At 34.9% G+C, this 22,392-nt stretch overlaps 1 protein-coding gene across 1 annotated transcript in view; it reads right to left on the bottom strand.

Moving 5' to 3' along the window:
- NEK10 (NIMA related kinase 10) overlaps window positions 1-22,392 on the bottom strand; it is a 79,698-nt gene that overhangs the window by 35,298 nt on the left and 22,008 nt on the right. The window contains exons 22-25 of the mRNA XM_065753473.1: window positions 19,578-19,653; window positions 5,995-6,124; window positions 5,269-5,339; window positions 109-322 (exon numbers count right to left, since the gene is read on the bottom strand). Of these exons, the coding sequence (XP_065609545.1) occupies window positions 109-322; window positions 5,269-5,339; window positions 5,995-6,124; window positions 19,578-19,653 (491 nt within the window). The remainder of the gene's footprint in view (window positions 1-108; window positions 323-5,268; window positions 5,340-5,994; window positions 6,125-19,577; window positions 19,654-22,392) is intronic.

Here is a 22,392-nt window from a genome sequence, read left to right as displayed (position 1 = left end):
GAATGAAAGCAGTTTTTAAGATACTGTTATTTTTGCTTTATGAGGATGTCCAAACTCAGATATTGCCAAGAGTGACAAGCAAAAATAAAGCTTAATGCACGTACTTACTTGTAGTAAAATAGAAAGCTGATGTTGTTGGGCTACTGCATTTCGGTTAGATTCTGTGAAGTACCTCTGGATTCGTCTTCTCTCCCGATCCAGTTTCTTCTCCAACACGAGATGGGAGGTAGATAAAACATCCAAATATTTCATCATCACATCAGACAGCAGTGAGCTGACTTCCACTATGTCTGGGCGTGTCTCTGCATCAGGAGTCAAGCACCTATAGAAAGAAATGTTCTCTAACGAAAGCTAATTACTTCCTTGTAAAAACTTTGCTACCACTGGGTTCCTCCATTGGTACTTATCAAACCATGCCAGACAGCACTTGGAACAAATCAGAAATTTAGCAAGGCAACAGTTTTCATTACTTACACTCTCAAAAATTAAAAATGAGTGCACTTCAGAAAGACATAAATAATTTTACACAAAAAGACTGAAGAGAGAACACCTGCTGGCTTATAAAGATGTTATTGCAAAAGTCTTCATAGCAAGAAATTTACCAAGCAGTATTTTCCCATTTGAGATTGCAACAAATAGAGCAAGATAACAGAGATGTAGGAGTTGTCACAACAGATAGCACAGCAGGTACACATAGGAGCCCAGAAGCTTTGCTCAAGCCTATGAGAGACAGTCTGGTACTGAGCAGCTTTGGTGATGGCAATACCGTAGAGCAAGGCATCAGCTGGAGCTATTATCAGAGCTATCAACCCAGACAGAATTGCTATGGGGGGCTGTTGCTGTGAAGGGTCTTGGGCTGCAGGGAGTACAGATATTTGCAAGAGACTGACATGATCTTCAGAGAGATTAAACCCATAGGCAATGCAGAGAAGGCAAATTCTAAAGATTACCCTCAAAGGAGCATTGGACAGAGGCACCCAAGATAGGAAAGGCTGGAGAGTTGTGACTTGCAAACAGAAGGAAGCCTCTTCCTCTCTCTGCAAAGCTACAGTTACATAATAGGTATAGTCACCTAGGAACAGATGAGAAGGACTAAGAACTAACAGAGGGTACACAAGAGTCAGATGAGTTGGAATCAACTGTCCAAATCACAAATTAAAAGCAACAGCTGACAATCTCAGGTATATCTTCAGTATAGCAAGATGCCGCCCTGTAAAGAACCAAGGCCTATATACTGGTTTTACTTGAAGACTGTGAAATTTATTGCTTACAAGTTACTTGGATTTAAGCTCTCATTGAAAGACTGTCAAGATGCATCTGACCTTGGGTTATTACCCACTTTCTGCTCATCCATACAGACACCCATTTATCAGAAGGGCTAATCCTGAAAATACCAAATATGATATCAGAGCACTGGGATGAAGAGAGAAGGGCAGGGAGCTGAAGTGGTGATCTCCTCAGTTCTTTCAATGATGGGGTAAATGTTGAGTCAGGGTGGATGCAGGTCAACACCTGGCTTGGTATAGTCAAGAGTTTATGGATAAGGACTAGAGGATCAGACCAACATTATTTTAAACACTTGCTATAACAACAACACAAAAACAAGTATGTAACTGGAAACAGCCAGAATGTAATTGTCACATTCCAGTTCTACCTGACTAACGTGACTGCTCTCTATGATAACAGCTCTGTGGACAATGGGAGAGTAGTATATGGTGTAGATACCTTTACTGCAGCAAGGCCTTTGACATAATATTCCACCGTATCCTTTGGACAATAGGTTTAGTAACTAATTGCCTGAAATTATTGACTCAAAGAGGTGTTATCAGAAGTGCAAAGTCCAGATGGTAGCTGAAAGCAGCAATCTTCAGGACCGGGTCTGAGTCAGTACTGTTTAATATTTTTATTAATAACCAAGACTATTGAATGAATTCTTAAAAAGCTTTTGAAAACTAAGTTGCTGGGAACAGTTGATACAGAGAAAGATAATACACCTCGATCAGAGTGACCTGAGCAAGATACACAGATCTGGTCACTATTTATTTAGTGGGATAGTATAGAAACTATAGAAATGAATTCTCAAAGGTGATAGGGAAAGAGCCAATATACACAAGCTGTAGAACAGGAAAGTCAAACTAGATATGAGGATATATTACCACTTTTAATCTAAAAGGTGGACAAGATCTGGAAGAGGACCTAGGGAAGCTGTGGGATCTCCATCTTTCAAAACATTTTGACTAACTACATCTAAAGTCTGAACTTTAAGTAAATTGAATAAATGACCTCCCGGAATTCCTTGCAACCTAAATTAAGTTCTATGTTTCATGTTTCAGGAATTCCAGATAGCTGCTTAGTAACCATAATAGGTCAAATTTTAAATCCCCAGAATATTTTGTACTTAGAGAAGGAATGAAAGCCAATAGACAAATTTCTTCATGTACTACGAACTGTCTTAAATCTTTTAAATCCAGTGACCTGATTGTTTTCTATTATTTGAATGCAGAGTAATATTTAACAAATAGCATACACTGATCCAACACCCTGTTTTAAAGAAATTGTCTCAGAATGACTATTATTTCTAAAATAAAAAACTATCATTAGTAGTTTAATCCAATAAAATTGGATCTTAATGACAATACTGAATAATGAAAATAGTGAATGCAAATTTTCAGTCATAAAATGAAGTTTTCAATGTTTTCTACTCCTTAAAAATAACCCATTTAAAAATATATATATAACATATCTGTAACAGGCATTATGTTAGAGTTATTCAGAAATTAACATTGTTTCTGACAATGTTTTCTCATCTATACTATCAGTAAGAATTCCCTGTTACTGAATTTCTCTCACGTTCCCTATTCTATCTAAATATCTCACAAAAATAAGCTAAAACCTAAACTTTATATCTCATTTGAGAATTAATCCATAGTAAAAGAATAAAAAAAAAAAATTAAACTTTTCAAGCTTCCCACTGCTTTTAAAATAAGCTGGAAAGTGCTTACATGACAGGAGAAAAAACAGTATTATTTTTTCATGCCGATACCTATTTATTCATCTATTTAAATTGTCTAATCTTAGTAAATAATTAATAAATCAGCCAGTTTCATAATTATATGGGACTTAGAGTAGAACTATATAATACTGATACTGTATCTGTAATTACAAATAGTAAATCAACAGCTGACCTTGGAAAAAAAAACCTTTAAAATTTCCCACTTTAGAGTATCTTGTTATTATCAAGAATGAAAAGGAGAATCTGGTCCCTCTATCTTCTCACATACATCTAAGTCATTGATAAAGGTATGTTAAAATTTATGGAAATGTAATACATAGCAATACTGATATGTACCCTGACTTGACTTGATTTTCTGGAAACATTTGTGAATACCACTTTATTTTTCAGTGGTGAGAAAGGAATTAGTAAATCCAGTTATTCTGATTACAAATACTTGTAAACATTCAAAACATTTCATGATCTTTAAAATCTAGATCCATTCCACAAGCTCCTATCCTCTCTGTTGTTTTTTATCCTCAAGGTCTTTAAATAATAGAAATCCCTTTGTGCAGAAAATATAATACAAAAATGTTACATTCCTTGCACTATGAAGTGCGTTTGAGAGGTGGAATTTAACATCTGACTGGAAAAGAAAGCTATTAAAGCTATTTTTGGAGTTTTTCTAAAATGAACAATTGATGGAGATGAATCTCTTAGAAGTTCAGCAACTCAATTTCTATACTTTGCCTCAGGAAGATGTGATCACAATTAAATGAAATATGTGTTGAGTGAGTGGAACAAATACAGGTTCTTCTTTTCCTCCACTACTGTGTTCTCTCTGCTTCATTAACAGGATTAGAAGGTAGTGGGAAATGTATTTCTACCAGTTACAAAACTATGGATGTGGTCATACAGTGATCTATAACTGCACTTGAACATGACTTAAAACGCTGTAATTTTATGGAAAAAAAAAAATCTGATGTATAGTACATTCACTAGAGCACTGGTAGAATTAAACTTTTGTACTGAGTCTCTTCTGGTCTGCTAAATGTGTCCACCAGGGCCCTATACTGGGACCAGTGTTCTTCAGCATCTTTGTCAGTGACCTGGACAGTGGGACTGAATGCAATCTCATCAAGTTTGCTGACAACACAAACATGAACGGTGCACATGAAATACAAAAAGGAAAGGGTGCAATCCAAAGGGACCTGGATAGGCTTGAAAATTGGGCCCATGTGAACCAAATGATAGTAAACAAGTGCAAGATCTTAGAATCATAGGGGTTGGAAAGGGACCTCAAGAGATCATCAAGTCCAACCCCCCTGCCAAAGCAAGTTCCATACACCAGGTGATATCCCACTTGGGTCAAGGAAATACCAGATATGGCTTCAGACTGGGAGAACTCCTTGAGAACAGACTGATGGAGAAGGCCTTGAGGGTCCTGATGAGGGAAGAGCTGGTCCTGAGCCAACAGAGTGCACTTGCAGCCCGGAAGGCCAGCAGTATCCTGAGATGCATCATGGCCATCATGGCCAGCAGGGTGAGGGAGCTGATTGTCCCCCCCTACTCTGCCCTTGTAAAGCCTCATCTGAGGTACTGTGTTCAGGTCTGGGGTCCCAAATAGGGAAGACGTGGAGCTGCTGGAACTGGTCCAGAGAAGAGCCATGATCAGAGGACTGGAGCACTTCTAAGAAGATAGGCTGAGGGAGTAGAGCTTGTTCAGCTCGGAGAAGAGAAGGTTCAAGGGAGACAGATGCTTCAGCCTTCCAGTACTTGAAGGGAGTTTATAAACAGGAGGCAGACCGACTTTTTGCACAGGCAGACAGTGATAAGACAAGGGGGAGTAAAATAGGGGAGAGTTAGGTTAGATGGTAGGAAGAAAGTCTTTACTCATAGGTTGGTGAAGCCCTGGCACAAGCTGCCCAGAGAGGGTGTGGATGCCCCATCCCTGAAGGCATTCAAGACCAGGGTTGAATGGGGCCCTGGTCAGCCTGTTTCAGTGGGTGGCAACCCTGCCCATGGCAGGGGGGGTGGAACTGAATGATCTTTAAGGTCCCTTCCAACCCAAGTCATTCTATGATTCTATCTATGTGTCTATGCACTAACTTACACCATCAGGCAGTTAGATTCACCTATATTGCATATGTTACTATCATACTCCTTTAAATCAATAGACATTTCATATTCAGTTGCTAAAGTCAGCAGAAGTCAGTGTCTCATAATCACTGCTGGAAATATATTTTCAGCAAGATGTCAGAAAAAAATAGATTTACCTTTTAATGGTAAATGACACTTTTTCAGAGTACAGTCCATCTGGGACAGGCTCATACACAGCCCCAACTATCTGCAAAATAAAAAATCTATAGTTAATTAAAAAAGAAACAACTCAATGTTTTATTTAAAAATTTCATACAATACTTTTCCTTGAAACAATCTGATGAGCAGGCATTACATCATCAGCTTAACTTATGAAACAACTTAGAACACAACTTCATTCACAGAATCACAGAATTGTAGGGGTTGGAAGGGACCTCAAGAGATCATCGAGTCCAGAGTTCAAAATATCACTTGTAATCAGGTAGTCACATTAACATACATAACCACTGTAGAACAAGGAGCTGCAATATCTGAATAAGGGAAACATTTACAAAAAGGAAGTTTTTAATTTTTAATCATATCCTAAAGTTTACAAAGTTCTATAGGGTAATACACAACCCAACAGAATGTACAATATTATACTGATAAGAAATCTTATATCTAAAGATTCTATCACAATGTAACAATAAAAATATATTATTCTGAGAAGTAACAATATACTTATAGTTACAAGCAGTTTTTGCAAGTAGAATAGCAAGACAGTAACTCATACTGTGATAAACACTCCTGCTCATTCACACATCAGAGCAGAGAGCAGCTTGTGCTTCTACAGCCTAAATTCTGATGGACCTTGCAATCACATGTAGAAATAATTGGTGGGTTGATCTGGCAAATCTGAATACCTTAGTTGCCAAGGAGAGCATATTGGTGCTGTAAAACGGTGGGTTCAGAGTTGCCATCTGATAAAGGATACATCCTGCTGCCCAGACATCAGCTTTCTCTCCATATGGCTCACACTTTACAATTTCAGGGCTAAGTGAAAAGCAATACAAACCACAAGTATTTAATTAATAGTTTTCACCTAGCATTTGCCTCAATTAAAAAAAAAATAAGAAAGAAAGAAAAAAAAAAAACCACAGTCACTGCAATATATTCCAGAGCATATACAATTACTTTCAAAAGATTGCATTTCCTTATACTAGTCAAATTCTGCAAGTGAAAGTAAAATCAATAGACTTTTTTTCTCATAACAGTAGTAGTTTAAAATTTGTTCATTGTTCCACTTATTTCAATTCTGTAATGTCATCAGAACTAATGGATATAGATGAACTAGAGCAATCAGAACTTGCTTATGATTATGGCAATGCAATAAAATGGACTAATGAATGGATACATGCATTACATACTGTTTTTAAATCATATATTGGAAGGATTTGAATCATTCCTAATTCAGAACATTAATGTATATGACTTAGCTACTAATGTGAGAAAACAAACTTTACTCATGAAATCCTTTTCATCCTGCTAAAACTACCGTAATTCATTCTCTGTGGTGATTCCAAATAGACACTCAATAACCTAATGACAATTAAAAAAAATCCCTTGAAAAATAAAATACTTAAATAAAATAAAATAATTAAAGCAAGTACAAGAAGGCTGAAATTTCAATTTTGACACAGTACAAAGCAGATTCCACTTCCTCCTCAGTAATTTTCATAAATCTGAATGACAGTAATTCACATTGGTAGGGATATCCTGACACTGGACTTCCAGTTTTAACAAGTAAAGGTCAAATCACGCGGCAGTTATTTCAGCTAATGTCTTCACTCCATATCCAGAGGTAAAACATAGTTGTCTATATCCATCTGTAAAATCAACTTGAAAACATGCATTTTTCATTTCCTTTCAGCTTAGAACTTGGAGTCAGTATATCAACTTTATGATTATCCTATAAACACCTTAGATAAAATGGTTTTTTTTTTTTAGTTAAGAGATTGTGTGTAAATTCAGTTACTGATGCGGTCTGGATATGGTGCTAGAAGGTGTGCTGCTGATTTGTACAAAATAAATGCAAAAGATATATTTTTAAAACAAATGGGGTAACATCCCTTAGATAAATTCTTACGTGGAAGTGACATTAGCTGACCTTAATAGAACATAAAGTCAGAAGGAAGCCTACTGTAGGGAAGTGATACGGACTGACAAGTCAGATGTTTTTTACAACATTCTTCAAGCAAGGCAAAGATTTCTCTTTAGGTACTTCCCTTGAATTTTGCTGCTGCTACTATAAATAGGTGAATAAAGGGTGTTGAACACAATATTAAAACATAACACATTCTCTAGAGTTGCACTATCATTGCTCCTCACTGTGATACCAGTTATGTAGAGGGCTTTGTAGAAAATTCATTTGTATATATTAGATGTGTCTATTAGAGGAAGGATCAGTGTGGCAACTTAACATACAGACGGTGATAATACACTTGTATAGCAGTCACCAAAAGAATAACTGGAAAACAAAAGGGGATTGACACAGAAGCAACCATTGCTGCCCCAGCAGCCCTTTGGGTGGTGCCTAGGAAAAATATATTTGTTGCTACTATGACTTAGAAATTGCAGAAAAACATACAATGCTGATAGGCTTTATGAAGGTCGTAGTTTTAACATGGTTTCACAAAAACACGTAATTGCTTGAAATCATTGAAAATATTTGGTCTGCTTACTCATGCTGAAAGACTTCCCGTTCTAAAAACCTAATATGTTTTTTCTTTTCTTTTGACTGAAAAAGGAGGACTTGTAGATGAGTACTACCTGACCATTTCTTACAAATATATTTAGTCAAAAGCGTGTGATATTTAGCACATGAGGATGGCCAGTACCATAAATACACACTGCCTCATGCTCAAGAAATACTGTAAATGACTGAAGCAAAATTTATGCAAAGTGACCACAAACAGATACAGAGGAGCTAAAATCCTAAATGTATATGATACTATTCTTTCATGGCTAATGAACTCAGTAATCTAGAATTTTAAATAGAAATTTCAAATATTTTTTATTTACTCTTAAGAGATGAAGTAGTAAAATTCCTCACCATGTTCTAAAGGCAAGCCTCACCATCTGCTAGTAAGAAACAGTGGTGGAGTACAGTACTTGTTTACTAGCAAAACAGTTCTACAGTCAAGCTGCACCATTTGGATCAGCAGTACTGAGGGATGTCAAAGAAAGGTCCTAGTTCTGTTCCTGTGCTCTGCTGCCCACAAACGGAAGGGTAGTGGGAGTACATACGGTTTATTCAATTCAGTTGACAACTGTGTATAAACTCTTACTGTCTGGTCAAGACCAGAAAGAATTACTAGAACCAGACTGACATTTATTCCATAAAAATCCTAAAAAAATCTGTCTTAGTACAAAGTACAGAATAATAATTCAAGGGAGTGCCATTAGCATTGTTTCAGGTTGATTTGTAAAAGCAGGTCTTTAATTCTTAGATTAAGAGATTTGGATTGGATGAAATAGGACAGGGACTTTAATTAAATATCCAGCAAACAGATGTCCAGATTATAAAATACATTCACCGAAAAATAAAATACTTAAAGGGAGAAACTCTAAGAGCTGATAAGGACTTTCCATTGCTTCAAGGGCTGATCATACTGCTGCAAAGCAGCACTGCAGATGCTGCACTCTATGATTCCCACAGTCTCAGATATTCAGAGAGGCAGCAGACACTTTAAAATTAGTCACCCAGTGCTTGCAATTAACTTATTCATAATAACCACTGCACTAAGTTTACACATCACTGCTCATTTCCAAATTATATATTCATGCTGAAAAGCTTACTTCTGCAGCACTGTAACAAGGAGAGCCCTTCACTAAATGAATGTCCACAGTAAAAGGATAAAGTCTTCTAAATCTGGGACACAGAAATATATCCACAGAATAATTCTCCAGGTTCTCAGTATCTTCGAACAGACTGTTTTGTAATTGCTTCTCTGAAGGCTCACTCTTGCTCATCGTATCAGCATTTAATAACAAATAGTCTACATGAACAGACATAAAATGAGTTTTGAACTTGATTATATCAATTAATGCGAAGAGTTTAGACTTCTGAATTATTTTTGCAAAATTAAAAACCAATTTTAAAAGTTAATTTTATACTGTCCCACATTTTTTTTATTAGGGTAAAAAACAAATAAAAATAAAGTCTCATTAATATTCATTTTATTTATAAAATAGTATCATTTCACCAAATTATCCCTCTATAGTCTTGGAGACATTATTACAATCAAACTTTCATTTATAATTTTACTCTCTGACGTCATTTTGTCATGGTATTTATTTAAGAATACTTTAAACTTTCCATGCACATTCTGGATTCTGCTACATTAATACTATCACATACCTACATTAAATATGATATTCTCATAGGATTAGCTCATGGTCACATTAGTTTTCATTGGATAGATGTTCCAATAATGAAGGAAGAAGTCTTGAATTTGGAGGGAACGGGATGAAGGAGCTCAAAGAATGATCTTTTCAAAACAGCATTAATTTTCTAGAACTTCTAAAGATTGTAAGAAATGTTTTCAATGCTATCGGGCTGACTTTACATGAGACACAACTAGTGAAGATTTGCCATGCTGATGAGAACTTCAATAAGGCAGTTTTGAGGTGTTCTGGTACAGTGTTCACTGTTCACTCTCAGTGTTTCTGACAGATTTAAGTACAGGTCAGTGTATTTCACTCTTTAATACAAGGCATATCTTCAAATAAGACATGATTTCAACTAGGTAGTTATGGATTAATTAAAGAAGTGAATCCTCGTTACTAACTCCCAGAAAGGTGATTACTATTAAAAAAATAATAAAGTTCCAAGAAATAAGAAGCAAATACCAATGCAGAAGATTTTTTATAACGAACGATAATTATCGCTTTTATCCTAATAATTCTTATGATTCATTATGTACACTTTAATGGATATTTCTGTAGCTATTGGTGGTTCTACAAAGACTCACAGGACTGTATCTGGTTCAGGAAGCTACCCTAGCCATAAACAGTTGGAGGCTAGAAGAGCACAAAATATGGTTAACCCACTCTTCCTTCCCTATGGAGATATATATATATATTGTATATTGTATTTATATTAGCTTCACATATTCAGATCTCTTTATTAAGATATCTATAAAATAATGCTTGCAGTGGATTACCTTTTTAGTTGTCATTAGTTGCCAGTCAAACTCATTAGAGCAAAATAGAAGTAGGAACTTAAATGTAAGTTCACATTTCAGACTCTGCTTTTTACTAAACTACTGAAGGATACTTTGTGAGTATTTAGAAAGTAGTATGAAAATAACATAGCTCCTCTATAATCACTCCTCTGAATCACAGAAGAGGAGGTGTTCAGGGAAAAAAGCTACTCATCCCTTAGTTTCCCAAAGGAGAAAAATAAAAAAAAATTGCTTGTTACAAACTTTTCTTTGGATAGTTTACTGTAAGCTATAGGTTATATTTAGTAGGTATGGTAGATCCATAATTACTAGAATAGCAACAAAAGAAGGAGCAAGAGCCATACAACTGACAATTCAGATAAAGAGGTTCTGTGAAAACTGTTAAAAGCTATTTGCTTTTCTCACCTACAAGAAGCAGCCCTTTGGGGACAGCCTATTCAATCAGCCCCTCAAGCGACCAAGTTGAAAAAGCATTTTCAGTTGCTAGTTAGAAATTTTGCCTTCACAGTTTTGTATTTTGAAATATATTTTCAACTAATTCTATAGTAATTTATTACATTGTCCACTAACTTGTATTTATTTTTCTCAATAGAAAATCTTAAGCAATTATATTTGTAAACTATTACATATAGTTATTATATTTATGCTTCTTCCACATAAAACACACTCCTTCAGACATCCTAAGCTTAACTATGGAAAAAAATAATCATTTCCATCAATTTTAAAAATGTATAGGGGCATGGATGAAATTTGCTACCTTCAGTTCTCCATGTTACAGTGTAGTAAATCCTCTTTCCACCAGATGGTGAGTATAATTTCAAAATGGGTAAAGTCAGCTAAGGGAGGTAACTTTCATGTGTATAATCACTCCCCACAGTGCAATCTCAATACTTTAATTTTCTAGAGCAAGCATTACCTTTCTTTGTTAAGAAAACTTCTTTATTAATTATTAATTATTTCCAGTTAAGTCAGCTCTCTAATCTAGTTCATCAATACGTATTTACACATATGTTTGTGTTGACCCAGGAGTGTCATAGCCAATATTATTTTCCATTTATCTTTTAACTTGAATAATTTCACTGCAGCCTTATAAACAATCAGAACTGACACAGTCCCAGGTTTTTTTGTACTGAGGGGAGATAATAAATACAGCTGCCAAGAGGTCACCTTAACTGAAATAAAAACAGCTTCTACTGAAACAACTTTCAGGTTTAATCTTAGTTCATAATGTTCATATGAATTTTATTTTTTATCCGTTTCTAAGTAAGAAAAGAATAGCTAATTAAAATGTGACTAATAAAATATGTATAAACCTTCAGAATATTTCTTCTGAGTACAAAATTTATATAAAAATTTGTTGAACAGAGCAGAAGACTTTTACACTTAGGGCTTCTGTGTTGTACTTCAGAATTAGAGTAGGGATGTACATCTATGTGTTCTACAATCTTTTCCTACAAGAGTATTCTTCTCTGACAGTGAAAGATTCATGTATTTATCTGACAGAATCTTTTATTTTTTTCTCACAACTTTATATTTTCACTGCTTTTATATATAAACCTTCAGTGCCAGTGAAAGCGAGTTCGTTCTGGATCTCACAGAGCAGTAGCAAAAAAAAGCCTTTACTGCTTAAGCAACTATTCTTTAAATATCTTTAAAACTGAAGGTTAAATCTTACTGTTGTTCACTGTCTCTGTCGCCTCACACTAAACCGAATCAATTTCTCTAGAAGTACAAACACTTCCTGTTTTGTATATAGAGATATGTGTGCATACATTATTTATACATTTAAGGGCTGCTCTGACAGTAACACCTCCTGTTTTATGATGTTGTCCCACAACATCAGAGACAGACGTTGGTGGTACAGTAGTAGAGGTAGAGCCTTCTCACCAATATTCTGTTACATGTTTTTGCCATGTGGCAGATGGCAGCAAAGGGGCAGTCTGACAAAATGGAGTCTGACATGGAAGTGTGGCTATGCACAGCTGTCACTCCATGAAACAAAGAGCATCTTGATCTACTCATCTGTGCAAATCAGCTAATAGTGGTGGCTATGTTGAAAAATAGTGTTTTGTAGCTGAGAATTTGTTCTATCAAATAATGTTATTGTCGGGTTTTTACTGTATCTGTCGTAGTTTCCATGGAAATATATAGGAGGCATTACATTCTGAGCAATCTATGTATATTTGCATCTATGTACACACTACTATGTTTCCAGGCTTTTATTTTTTAAAGAACCTATTTCAAGACAATCTTAAAAGCATTACAGGCTCTATCAGAAAAGGTAATGTTTCTATTACTAATGCATGTTAAAAAGAAACATGTTTCACATTAACTGAAAAAAAAAAGCCTAATTAAGCTAAAAATTTGTAGAACTGTTTCAACTGTTTTATCACATGCATGGCTGAGTAAATACAAGGAAGAATCAAAGTCTCATCAATATGTAGTTTAGCGTTCCAGTATTACATACAGAGCTTGTAATATGCATCAGGGGTCTGTTGTAATAGGACAAGGGGAAACGCAGATTGAATAGAAGAAAAAGATTTTTACAATAAGGGTAGTGAAGCACTTGAACAGGCTGCCCAAAAGGTGGCAAGTGCCCCATTCCTGGAGACATTCAAGGTCAGGCTGGATGAGACTCTGAACACCCTGAGGTAGCTGTAAGTGTCCCTGTTCATTGCAGAGGAGTTGGACTAGATGACATTCAAGAATGTCTTCCAACTCAAATGATTCTACAATTCTATGACTCTATCACAAATAGTTTTCATAACTGGTTCCTTCTAACCAGACACACGTTTTCCAGTGAATTACAACTATAAGTTTCTATAAGATGCTTTAGGGAATGTAACTTTACAAACAAATCAACAAAAGAAAAAGCCTTTTGTCTTCTGTCAATTTAACAGAAATCTGAACGCTTAAAAATGGTAAATGATTTTGCTTATTGAGCTATATGCCTTCCAGACTGAACTTCATTCAGTGTACTTTGTACAAAACAGACGAGCTGAACAAGAAATCCCATGAATATTTAAAACTGAAAGGGAGACATGAAAAAATAATTATCTGCAAGAATATAACTACAGGCATTAGCAAATCCAATTTTATAACAAGTCCAAAATAAACCTAAATCTCAAATAACCAATTTCACATAAAATTAAACTCCTGAATGTTAGATTTATGCTAAGTTAGTGCTCCAGCTCCCTCTGTCGCAAATGAAGAGAGAAATACATCAAGAGTTTGATTCATCTCATCCTAAAATAGCTGCTTAAGATAGATGGGGAATAAATTCATTATTGAAATGACTTTTTTTTTTCCCCCATTACTTTCAGTAGCCATCTAATTGCTTGACTTGAATTAGATGTCTTGTTTTTGAATGGCTACATAGAAGAAAATGAAATCCATTCACACAGAGATTGTGTGCTCTTTATGGCAGCAGCATATCAATTAGAAGATTGTAAGCATTGGATTTCCTGGAACCTAACATACATGAGAAGGAGTCCAGAAACAAAACAGTACATCAGACATAAACTGAAATGTCATACGATCGTATAAAGATAGAAGTATTTCATTCCACATTTTTCTTCTCTACATTCCCACTAGAATTCCTTCCAGGAGTAAACTAAAGCCTTTAGCAACTCGTTTTCAAGTTACATCTCTCAGTTTATTAACTGGGCATCTTAATCTCTATAGAACTACAGATACTGCTTGCTTACAAGTGAGAGCATATGGCAAACTTACTGTTACATCTCTGGATAATATTGTATTACATCTTTAGTTATAAAATCATTGAGCTCTGTTTGTGGAGCTGAAATTGTGGAGCACCTAGACTTTGAGCTGTAGTCCAGGAAAAAAAAATTCTTAAGAACAGATATATTTTATAAACACAAGCATACCTCTCTGAAATCATGGGGTATTGATAATATTCATCATCTTTATGATGCTCCTGTAAACAATGACTGTCCACACCAAGGTGATTCAGGACTGTAGGTGTGGAAAATTTGTGCTGCCACTGTGAAAAATATAATTTAAGGCAGCTTAACCCAAGTTGATTAAACCCACCAAAGCTATTCAAGTCTTGCAGTTCAGATGTCAGAGTAATACAGTTCATTTCAGTGTAGCTCATTTGATATTACTTAAAAGACAAGTAACTCCAGTAAACAAATACCAGTAGCATTGGACTAGATGATGTTTACAAGCTCATAAATGAGTTTGATGAAAAGACCATTAATATTCTTATAAAGAGTTTAATCATTGTTATCTGTTCCAAAGTGATTATAAATCCGGAATCTTAAGTCATTAAGACAAAAGAGGCAAATAAATATATATATTAAAATAACTGTGACACAAGTCCCATAGAACAGATTATTTCCAAGAAATACATTGTTAGTTTACAATACAGAACTTATTCTTTCAGATAGCAGTTTAAATTTATCATTGAGTTCATAAAACCACTACATACTCCCTTACATTTTTTCAGTAATTAAAGTAACTCTTTAGAAGCCATATCAGCACCCCTCACTTGTCAGAAAACAAGTATAAACTAACCTGCATGTTTTCACACGCACTTTCATCAAGAAAACCTACCCTTTGACTTTGTAAGGCACTTCTAAACATTTCTAAGCAAAACCCTTTCCTTCTTAGGATCCATAGACAGGAAAAAAATATCTGTATAAATTAGTTAATGTCACTTCCAAAGTGGCTATCTTTCAGTCCAAGAATGTGGCATTCTCTCATGGATAGTATTACGTTTTAGGTATGGACTTCTATCATTTCTGTTGAAACATTTTTCTAGAGATCACAGTACAGAGATTTTTGAGCTTTCTTACTTCATTTTACATCATCTCCCATGTATATGTTTAAGACTGGTCACGATGTTATCTACATTTCAAATGTGAACTGTTGTTATTTAGTCAAACTTGTTACTTTATAAAATTATATAAATTTAAGACATTTAGGTTCCTTTTTATAAAACAATTACTGTCAAGTACATCTAATGTTCATCCCTGAAGTTCACCTTTCTTATCTTTTTTTGGAATGGCATGTCCATAATAAAATATAATGCTCTATGTCAAGTTGAGGTAAAAAAGAACGGCATTATCTGCCTGTCCTGAATTGTACTGTCCCTGAGGATTCCCACCTCAAATTGCACAGAGCTTTTTGCTGACATATTATATATCAATGTCTAAACTAAAGCTGAACTATTACAATTACATTTCATTGCTACATTTCATTACCAGAATAAATAATTCTATTAATTGACTTTCAGAAGATCCTCTTATAAAAATGCAGTATTCGTTCAACAAAAGGATTATTCAACTTCTGTCACTCTTCTAATCAAAGCAAATAGCCTCTCCAAGAGCCAGCTGTTCAGTGAAGCTTAGGTAATATAACACAGTATACAAACTCAATGTGCACTCCATAAAAATAAATTAAGAAACAGAATCCTCTCTAACAGCCGCAGCAATAATGGAAAATACAAAAATACAGTATTACCTCTAATTACAGGGAAATATGATTTTCCTCAAAACATCAGGAAAACTCTAGCACCAAAACAAAACAAAACAAAAATAACAACAAAAGCAACCTCACACAGTATTGCTTTGAGTTCCAGTTCTCTGATATTTTAGAACAGTGATGTTTCAGAAAGATCGTGTTAAAACCACAACTAGTGTGGAATGTTGTTACCTGTTTCTTAATGACACCTAAGAGGTTTGCTCTTCTTTAGAGTTTTTCAACAGCTTTTCAAGATCATTCAAATTCTTAAGTAACTGCATGCCAACTAATCTCAACATTTACGGCATTTCCCAGATTTCTTCTGAAAAAAATTCTGTGTGTATATACAATTATAAAAGCAGTTACTGTAAACATGACTCAACAAACTTTTACTTACATCTCTTCACTCTTCATTTTTCATACACCTTCTTTGCAAGTTACAATCTATTTTGTGAAACAAATAAGGGGTGGGTATACATAAAAGTAAACATTGTTCATTTGTTGGTTTTTTGTTGTTTTTTGTTTTGTTTTGTGTTTTTTTTCCTTCACAATTTGCCATCTCTTTTAGGAAGGCCTTCAAGACAGCTGGATAATAAAGAATCTGTCACCGTCAACTTGGAACAGATTGTTTCTGATGATTTATGAGCTGGAAAATCACTTCAGAATTCATTATAAATTCCCTAAAGCAGTCATCTTCTCAATTTTTAATGTATTAAGTGTAAACAAATCCATTTGATATATTTTGTATTCTGAATGGACATGTTGTTGTATTTTTTTAATTCAAGGACACAATCAATTAAAAGGAATTTAATTAACGTGATATTAGAAGAACACTTGAAGTAGAATTTGAAAATATCACAATTGCAATAAGTAATTTGTGAGCACTTCTCTAAATATAAAACTGAGTCTGTTTTTATTTGTGATGACTTAGTTTCCAATAAGTTGGATTAACAAATGGATTCAGTACTTTTACAAGTCATGTTTGATACACATCAAGATGTTTTTATCTAAACCTGCATAATGATATATAGCCAAGTCTATAAAATAACTATCAGCTACTACTTATTTTGACACTTATTATTTTGTTTCTGTAGTCCTCCAAGAATGGGAAGTTGCAATTCAAACTCCCCAGAACCATTTTCCTGTCAATTCAGAAGAAAGCAATTTCTGCCACTCTAAAATGACACTGCTGTCTTATCACGTATCTCTTTCTCTCCACCCTTTCTTTTATATCTGCAGGAACTAATATTGCTGTTCTTGCTAGGTAAGAAATCACAATATTTTGATTGCTTTAATGCACTTCACCTCTATTTACATCATCCGAAAGAAAAGAAAAAGAAAAAACTAGTTCAAGCTCTGATCAAGTCTATACTCTGAATTCTGCCCTTCAGCCTCATTACTTCTGTTCAAAGTCTGTCAGTTATTTGTGAACTGGTTTCTTTGTAAAAAAAAAAAAAAAAAAAAGAAGAAGAAGAAGAAAAAAGAAAAAAAGAAAACACACTGACATGCACAGTACCAGCCAAATACATCAAAGGTGATAATCCATGCATTCATTTGTTTCCAAAACCTTTTTAACATTTTTAACATTCTATGGTACTGGAAAGACTTTAGTGCTTTACTTATCACTTTAAATTTCACATCAGTATATGTTTTAAGTACAAAGACAACAGCAGCTTGTTCTTGCTCTGTCTTCTGACTGCTGACTGCATACAGGCAAGGATCACTGCTCCCATGATATTGTTCCTGGAGTAGAAGTGAAAAATAATGCCCCTCCCCCCCAAAAAAAACTTACTAAGAAGCTGAAACTTTTAAGTAAAAGGTTATCTTCATACCTTCTGCTAAATAAATGACGAAAAAGGTAGAGACAGAATTGCCCAAAGTCCTAGCTCTTAGGTACACTTCCAAGAATGAAAACTAGATACAAGAAAAATAAATATTGTGTAAGCAACCATTTACATGTGTGTGTCTCTGTATGCGTGTATTTAAATCTGTGAGTTCCAGAGCTACTCTCAAACAGTAATTTCCTACAAAGTATGAAAAGGTCCAGAGACATCAGTTAAATTTCACACAAAAATGAATAGGAGAAAGAAGAAGAGAATGTAGACAGAGTAAGAATTATATCTTAGGACCCTGAGGATCACCGTGGCAGAGTTTGGAACCTGAAATTTCCAAAGATTGCTGTAGCTTGTGAACACTTAGTAAATAATTTGTTTAAAAGAGCACATCAGGTTCCCATCAACAGCTGCCCAGGTATAAGTGAGCAAAAATCAATTCTATTAAGAAGCTACAAAAAGATGGTGCAGAGCTAATTACATCAAAATTTTACAACTCAACTACCCAAACTATCACTCATGGTTTGTGCTACACTACAAGAGAATTCAGGGGGAACAAATCAATACATCATTGCAATTGCCATACTCAGCTGCAGGATACGCATTAGTCTTTAAGGTGTGGACTTAAATATTCAACACATTACAAAGGCTCACTTTTGGAACTGTTTTAGTTAGTGACTTCTAGGAAATCACAAGTATCAAAAACAGCAAGAACCACTAGCAGTCCCCCTAAGAGCTCAGAAGTTTTAATAACTTACTACAAGGACATAAGCCAAGAATTTGGGGAGGTGTACAGACATCAGATGCTGTCACCAGAAGAGAAGATTGGAGAAGAAACTTCTGTCAGTGCCACAGACATAGTAGTGCTGGTCTCAGAATTAATTTAGGATGAAGCCACTTCCAATTTTACTTAGGATATTATGCTGCATCAGGTCTTTATCCTGAGCGGCAGATCCTTTGTAAATGAAAAGTTCTGGTGAAAATAGAAAACAGTATTATAGATAGTGTGCTGTGCAATATTCTTGGTTTGTTTATCTGTCGTTCACTGTAGCTTGCTTTTTCAATTTCCTATGTCAAATAAACTCCACTTTACAGGAGCTGGAAGTGGCAAATTACATTAATGGAAATAAGAGCAACAGGAAGTCACTAGAAGATCAAGAAAGCCAGCATCTGACTTGAGAAAGCTAAACACAGCAGAAGAAAAAGGAGGATGCTGAAGAAACAGAAGATGTATGTAAAAAGGTGTTGCAAAGAAGCTGGAACAAGCTGGTGCAGGAACGAGGAATATTCTCATCTGCTCTGGCTGAACATACTATAGGCATATTTATGTAACAAAATAACAGTAAGGGTAGGCAAAGCTTAACCAGTAATTCTGTACAAGAGAGATGTGGAACTGTGATACCAATTAGCAATTCCCTGCAGTCATTTATGCATTCACTAAATGTAAATTTCAAACAATGTATGTGTTTTCCTTTCCCGACTTTGAAACAGCAAAAATATTTTAATTCAACTATTAAAACCAAATCCTACTGATCCAACACAAACTCACTACAAAAAGTTCAAATATTTTTCAGAAATTAAGTTGTCCCCATGTACAGTGTAACTGAATATTGAAGCATCAATTACCAACTGAGAGTCATTAAAATTGAATCATACTTTTACGTTCCTTTTTTTCTTGAAAATTCCTTTTCTTATTGTTAAGTCTATAGTTAGATGAATAAGTTACTACAGAAGAGGAGATATTTTGGTTTTCTTTCAACTTAATGCTGGTACTGCCAATGCACAAGGGGTGAGAGAAAAAAAGGCTGGCAAGCAACTTGCAACTTGTACCCTACTCTATCGCAGCTTGCCTTTTTGCTCTGAATAAAAAGAAAAAAAAACAGAAAGGAAACACCCTGAAAATGGAAGTCATTCCATAATTTTGTACGAAGTAGTACTTACCAGGAGTACAGAATGGTTCCCACTACTGATGCAAGTTTGCTGTTTTCTTGCTTTTGCTTTGCAAGACCAAAGTCAGCTACAAAAAAAAAAAAAAAAAAAAAAAAGAAAAGAAAACATTCACACATCAGTGATGACTCTCATCTCCCATGACTCTCTCTTCATGACAAACAGTAAAGGAGAGGTTATTAACTGAATTTTTTTTTCTTCCATTCACCTTTTACATTTCACAGTGCTGCACTGTACTGTTTTCCTGTTTCCACATAAAACAATAACTTATGCTTGGATTGGCCTGCTAGCTTTAAAAATATTATAAAGAAATCTCTGATGTTTTCAATCCAAACCACATGTCTAATTTCATGTTCCAGTCAATTGTATGACAATGGTGAGTTGTATCTAATACATAGCAATCTAATGTCCAAATTAATGGAAAAATAATGTAAAGGCATTGGTAGTGATTTGGCCTCCCTTCAAGTTATGATAAATAGCTGGGAAAGACTACCTTTCTCAGAAATTAAATTTCAAAGGAGAACAGAGGCTGGACTCTTCTCTGCAGTGCGTGGCAATAGGACAAGGGGAAATGGCCACAAACTAAAGCGTAGGAAGTTCCACACAAATGTATGTGGAAACTTCTTCACAGCGCAGTGATGGAGCAGTGGCACAGCTGCACAGAGAGGTGGTGGAGTCTCCTTCTCTGGAGACGTTCCAGACCCACCTGAACACCTACCTGTGCAACCTGGGCTAGGGAGCTGCTTTGGCAGGGGGGTTGGACTGGTGTATCTCTAGAGGTCCTTTCCAACCCCTACAGTTCTGTAATTCTGTGAAAAGTTCTCATTAAAAGACTGCTTTTGTTAAGAAATAATGGTGAATCTTAACATTACTTCATGTCAGAAGCTATAGATAAGATGATCATGCAGTTCTGTTAATATGAGTGTCTTCTGGATATTATTAGTTATTCTTTCACAAAAGAATAATCCATGATATCTTTAGAAACCACGCTTTTAAGTTTCATGCAAGTAGGTCAAGATTATTCTTTTCATTTCAGAACTATACTGTTGTCTGTGCAATGGTGCAGGTAAGACACAATGTACTGTACTTTACTAAATCCAAACATAAACAGCAAAGGAAAGTCTCTGCACTTGTCAACAGTTTATAATAAATTCTAAAGTAGAATTGAAATGAAGGATCGGTAAGATTTGCATAGTAAATAATATAATTTGAAATATTTTAAGGCTCCTGTTCCACATGGATACAGAGTTACATAAAGACAAGTATGACAGAGCCCACTACATTCCCATTCCATCTATTTTTACAGTGAGATAATAAGCACTTTAGATCACAATATTTCTAATGAGTAAGAAAACCATATCTAGGTACCCAGGCCATAGATCATTCTTATTTGAATAACAAGCTCAAAAGACTAGCTCTGTGGTGCTCAGAAAGTAGAAAGAACGCTGAATTAACTGGATCAGCAATAGATTTCCCTTTTGCCCTCAAGTTAGATTCATCTTGGGTATTGCACTCCAAGGGATATTAATCCCAATTGAACCAAAGATGTTTGCAATGTTGAAACTTCTTTCAATCAATTTGAGTGAATCATTCTAAATCCCCTTCTTTGGAGCCCTTCACATAATTATCCATGAAGACAGCATGAAGATATTAGATAATTCAACAAGCTCAGATCCTGCTACTTTAAATTTAGGAGAAAAAAATGGGAGAGCTGGACATACCAGTTCTGTAAGAATTAGTGCACCTTAATACAACATCAGTGATTATTTATCTGGAAAAAATGAAGGCAGCATACTAAGTCCTCAGAAATGATTAGAAAATACCTCTTTCACAGGTAATAATCTTTTCCAATCAGAAATGTGAACAAAAGGGATTTCTTTACCACTAATTTCTCTAATGCCTAGAAATGTGGCATTCTTCATTGAAAATAGAGATTAAGTATTTGCAAAGATAGTAAAAAATAAACAAACTTTCACTGTTAGATAACTCTTAAATTATGATTAAACATGCAATTTCACCAGCAATTCAATACATATAGTTATTTCTCTCCAACATATAGAGCCATTTCTCTCCAATATATTATTATTTTTGACTGGATTTTACATTCAGATTATAAAATTCAAGTCTAGTGGTCATTTTTCCCCTCTATTTGCATGTATATCAGAAATTAAGAGGATCAAGTGTGATTTCTTTTTTTTTTTTAATCCTTAATCATAGGTAATAGACAAATAACCATGCAAGAGAGTGTTCAAGTAGGAAGAAAAATTAACACAAAATTATGCAATCACAATCCTTTAGATTCTGAAACACTCTTCAGCTGTTTTCACATGTTTATGTTACATTTAGCGTAGCAGGACAAATGTCATTGAAGTCTTATAAATAAGATTGTTTCAGAAAATATTAATATTATGCTTGGGAAGATGTTAAGAAGAAAAGAGAGAGCTATGGAGAGCGTGTCCTACAGTCAAGATAAATTTAATCAACAACAGTACATACTTATTCTACTCTTCCATCAATAGAATGGGAAGAGAATTTATTTCTCAGCACTGCAAAAAACCATCTTCTTAGCTATTATATTATTTACCTTTCTGTGTGGTAATATCAGTGCTTCACAATCTCAGTCTACTGTCAGTTTTGTGAAGTTTGTAACTTCCTCATGAAGAACAATAGCATTGTTCCCCACATAGAAATGGGAGTTGTGGAAAGAGATGTATTTGTGCTGGTAAGACACTAATGGCATTTTGAACAGTTGATTTATTTGAATGTAAAAAAGTTGAAAATTTCACTGAGGTTATTAAGGAGGCTTTAA

The sequence above is a fragment of the Cyrtonyx montezumae genome, unplaced genomic scaffold (assembly GCF_038088225.1).
Source record: "Cyrtonyx montezumae isolate F1298 unplaced genomic scaffold, pur_monq_1.0 scaffold_8, whole genome shotgun sequence".
In the NCBI taxonomy this organism is placed as follows: Eukaryota; Metazoa; Chordata; class Aves; order Galliformes; family Odontophoridae; genus Cyrtonyx; species Cyrtonyx montezumae.
The sequence above is the reverse complement of the archived record's forward strand: the minus strand, read 5'-3'. Positions and strand labels throughout refer to the sequence as shown.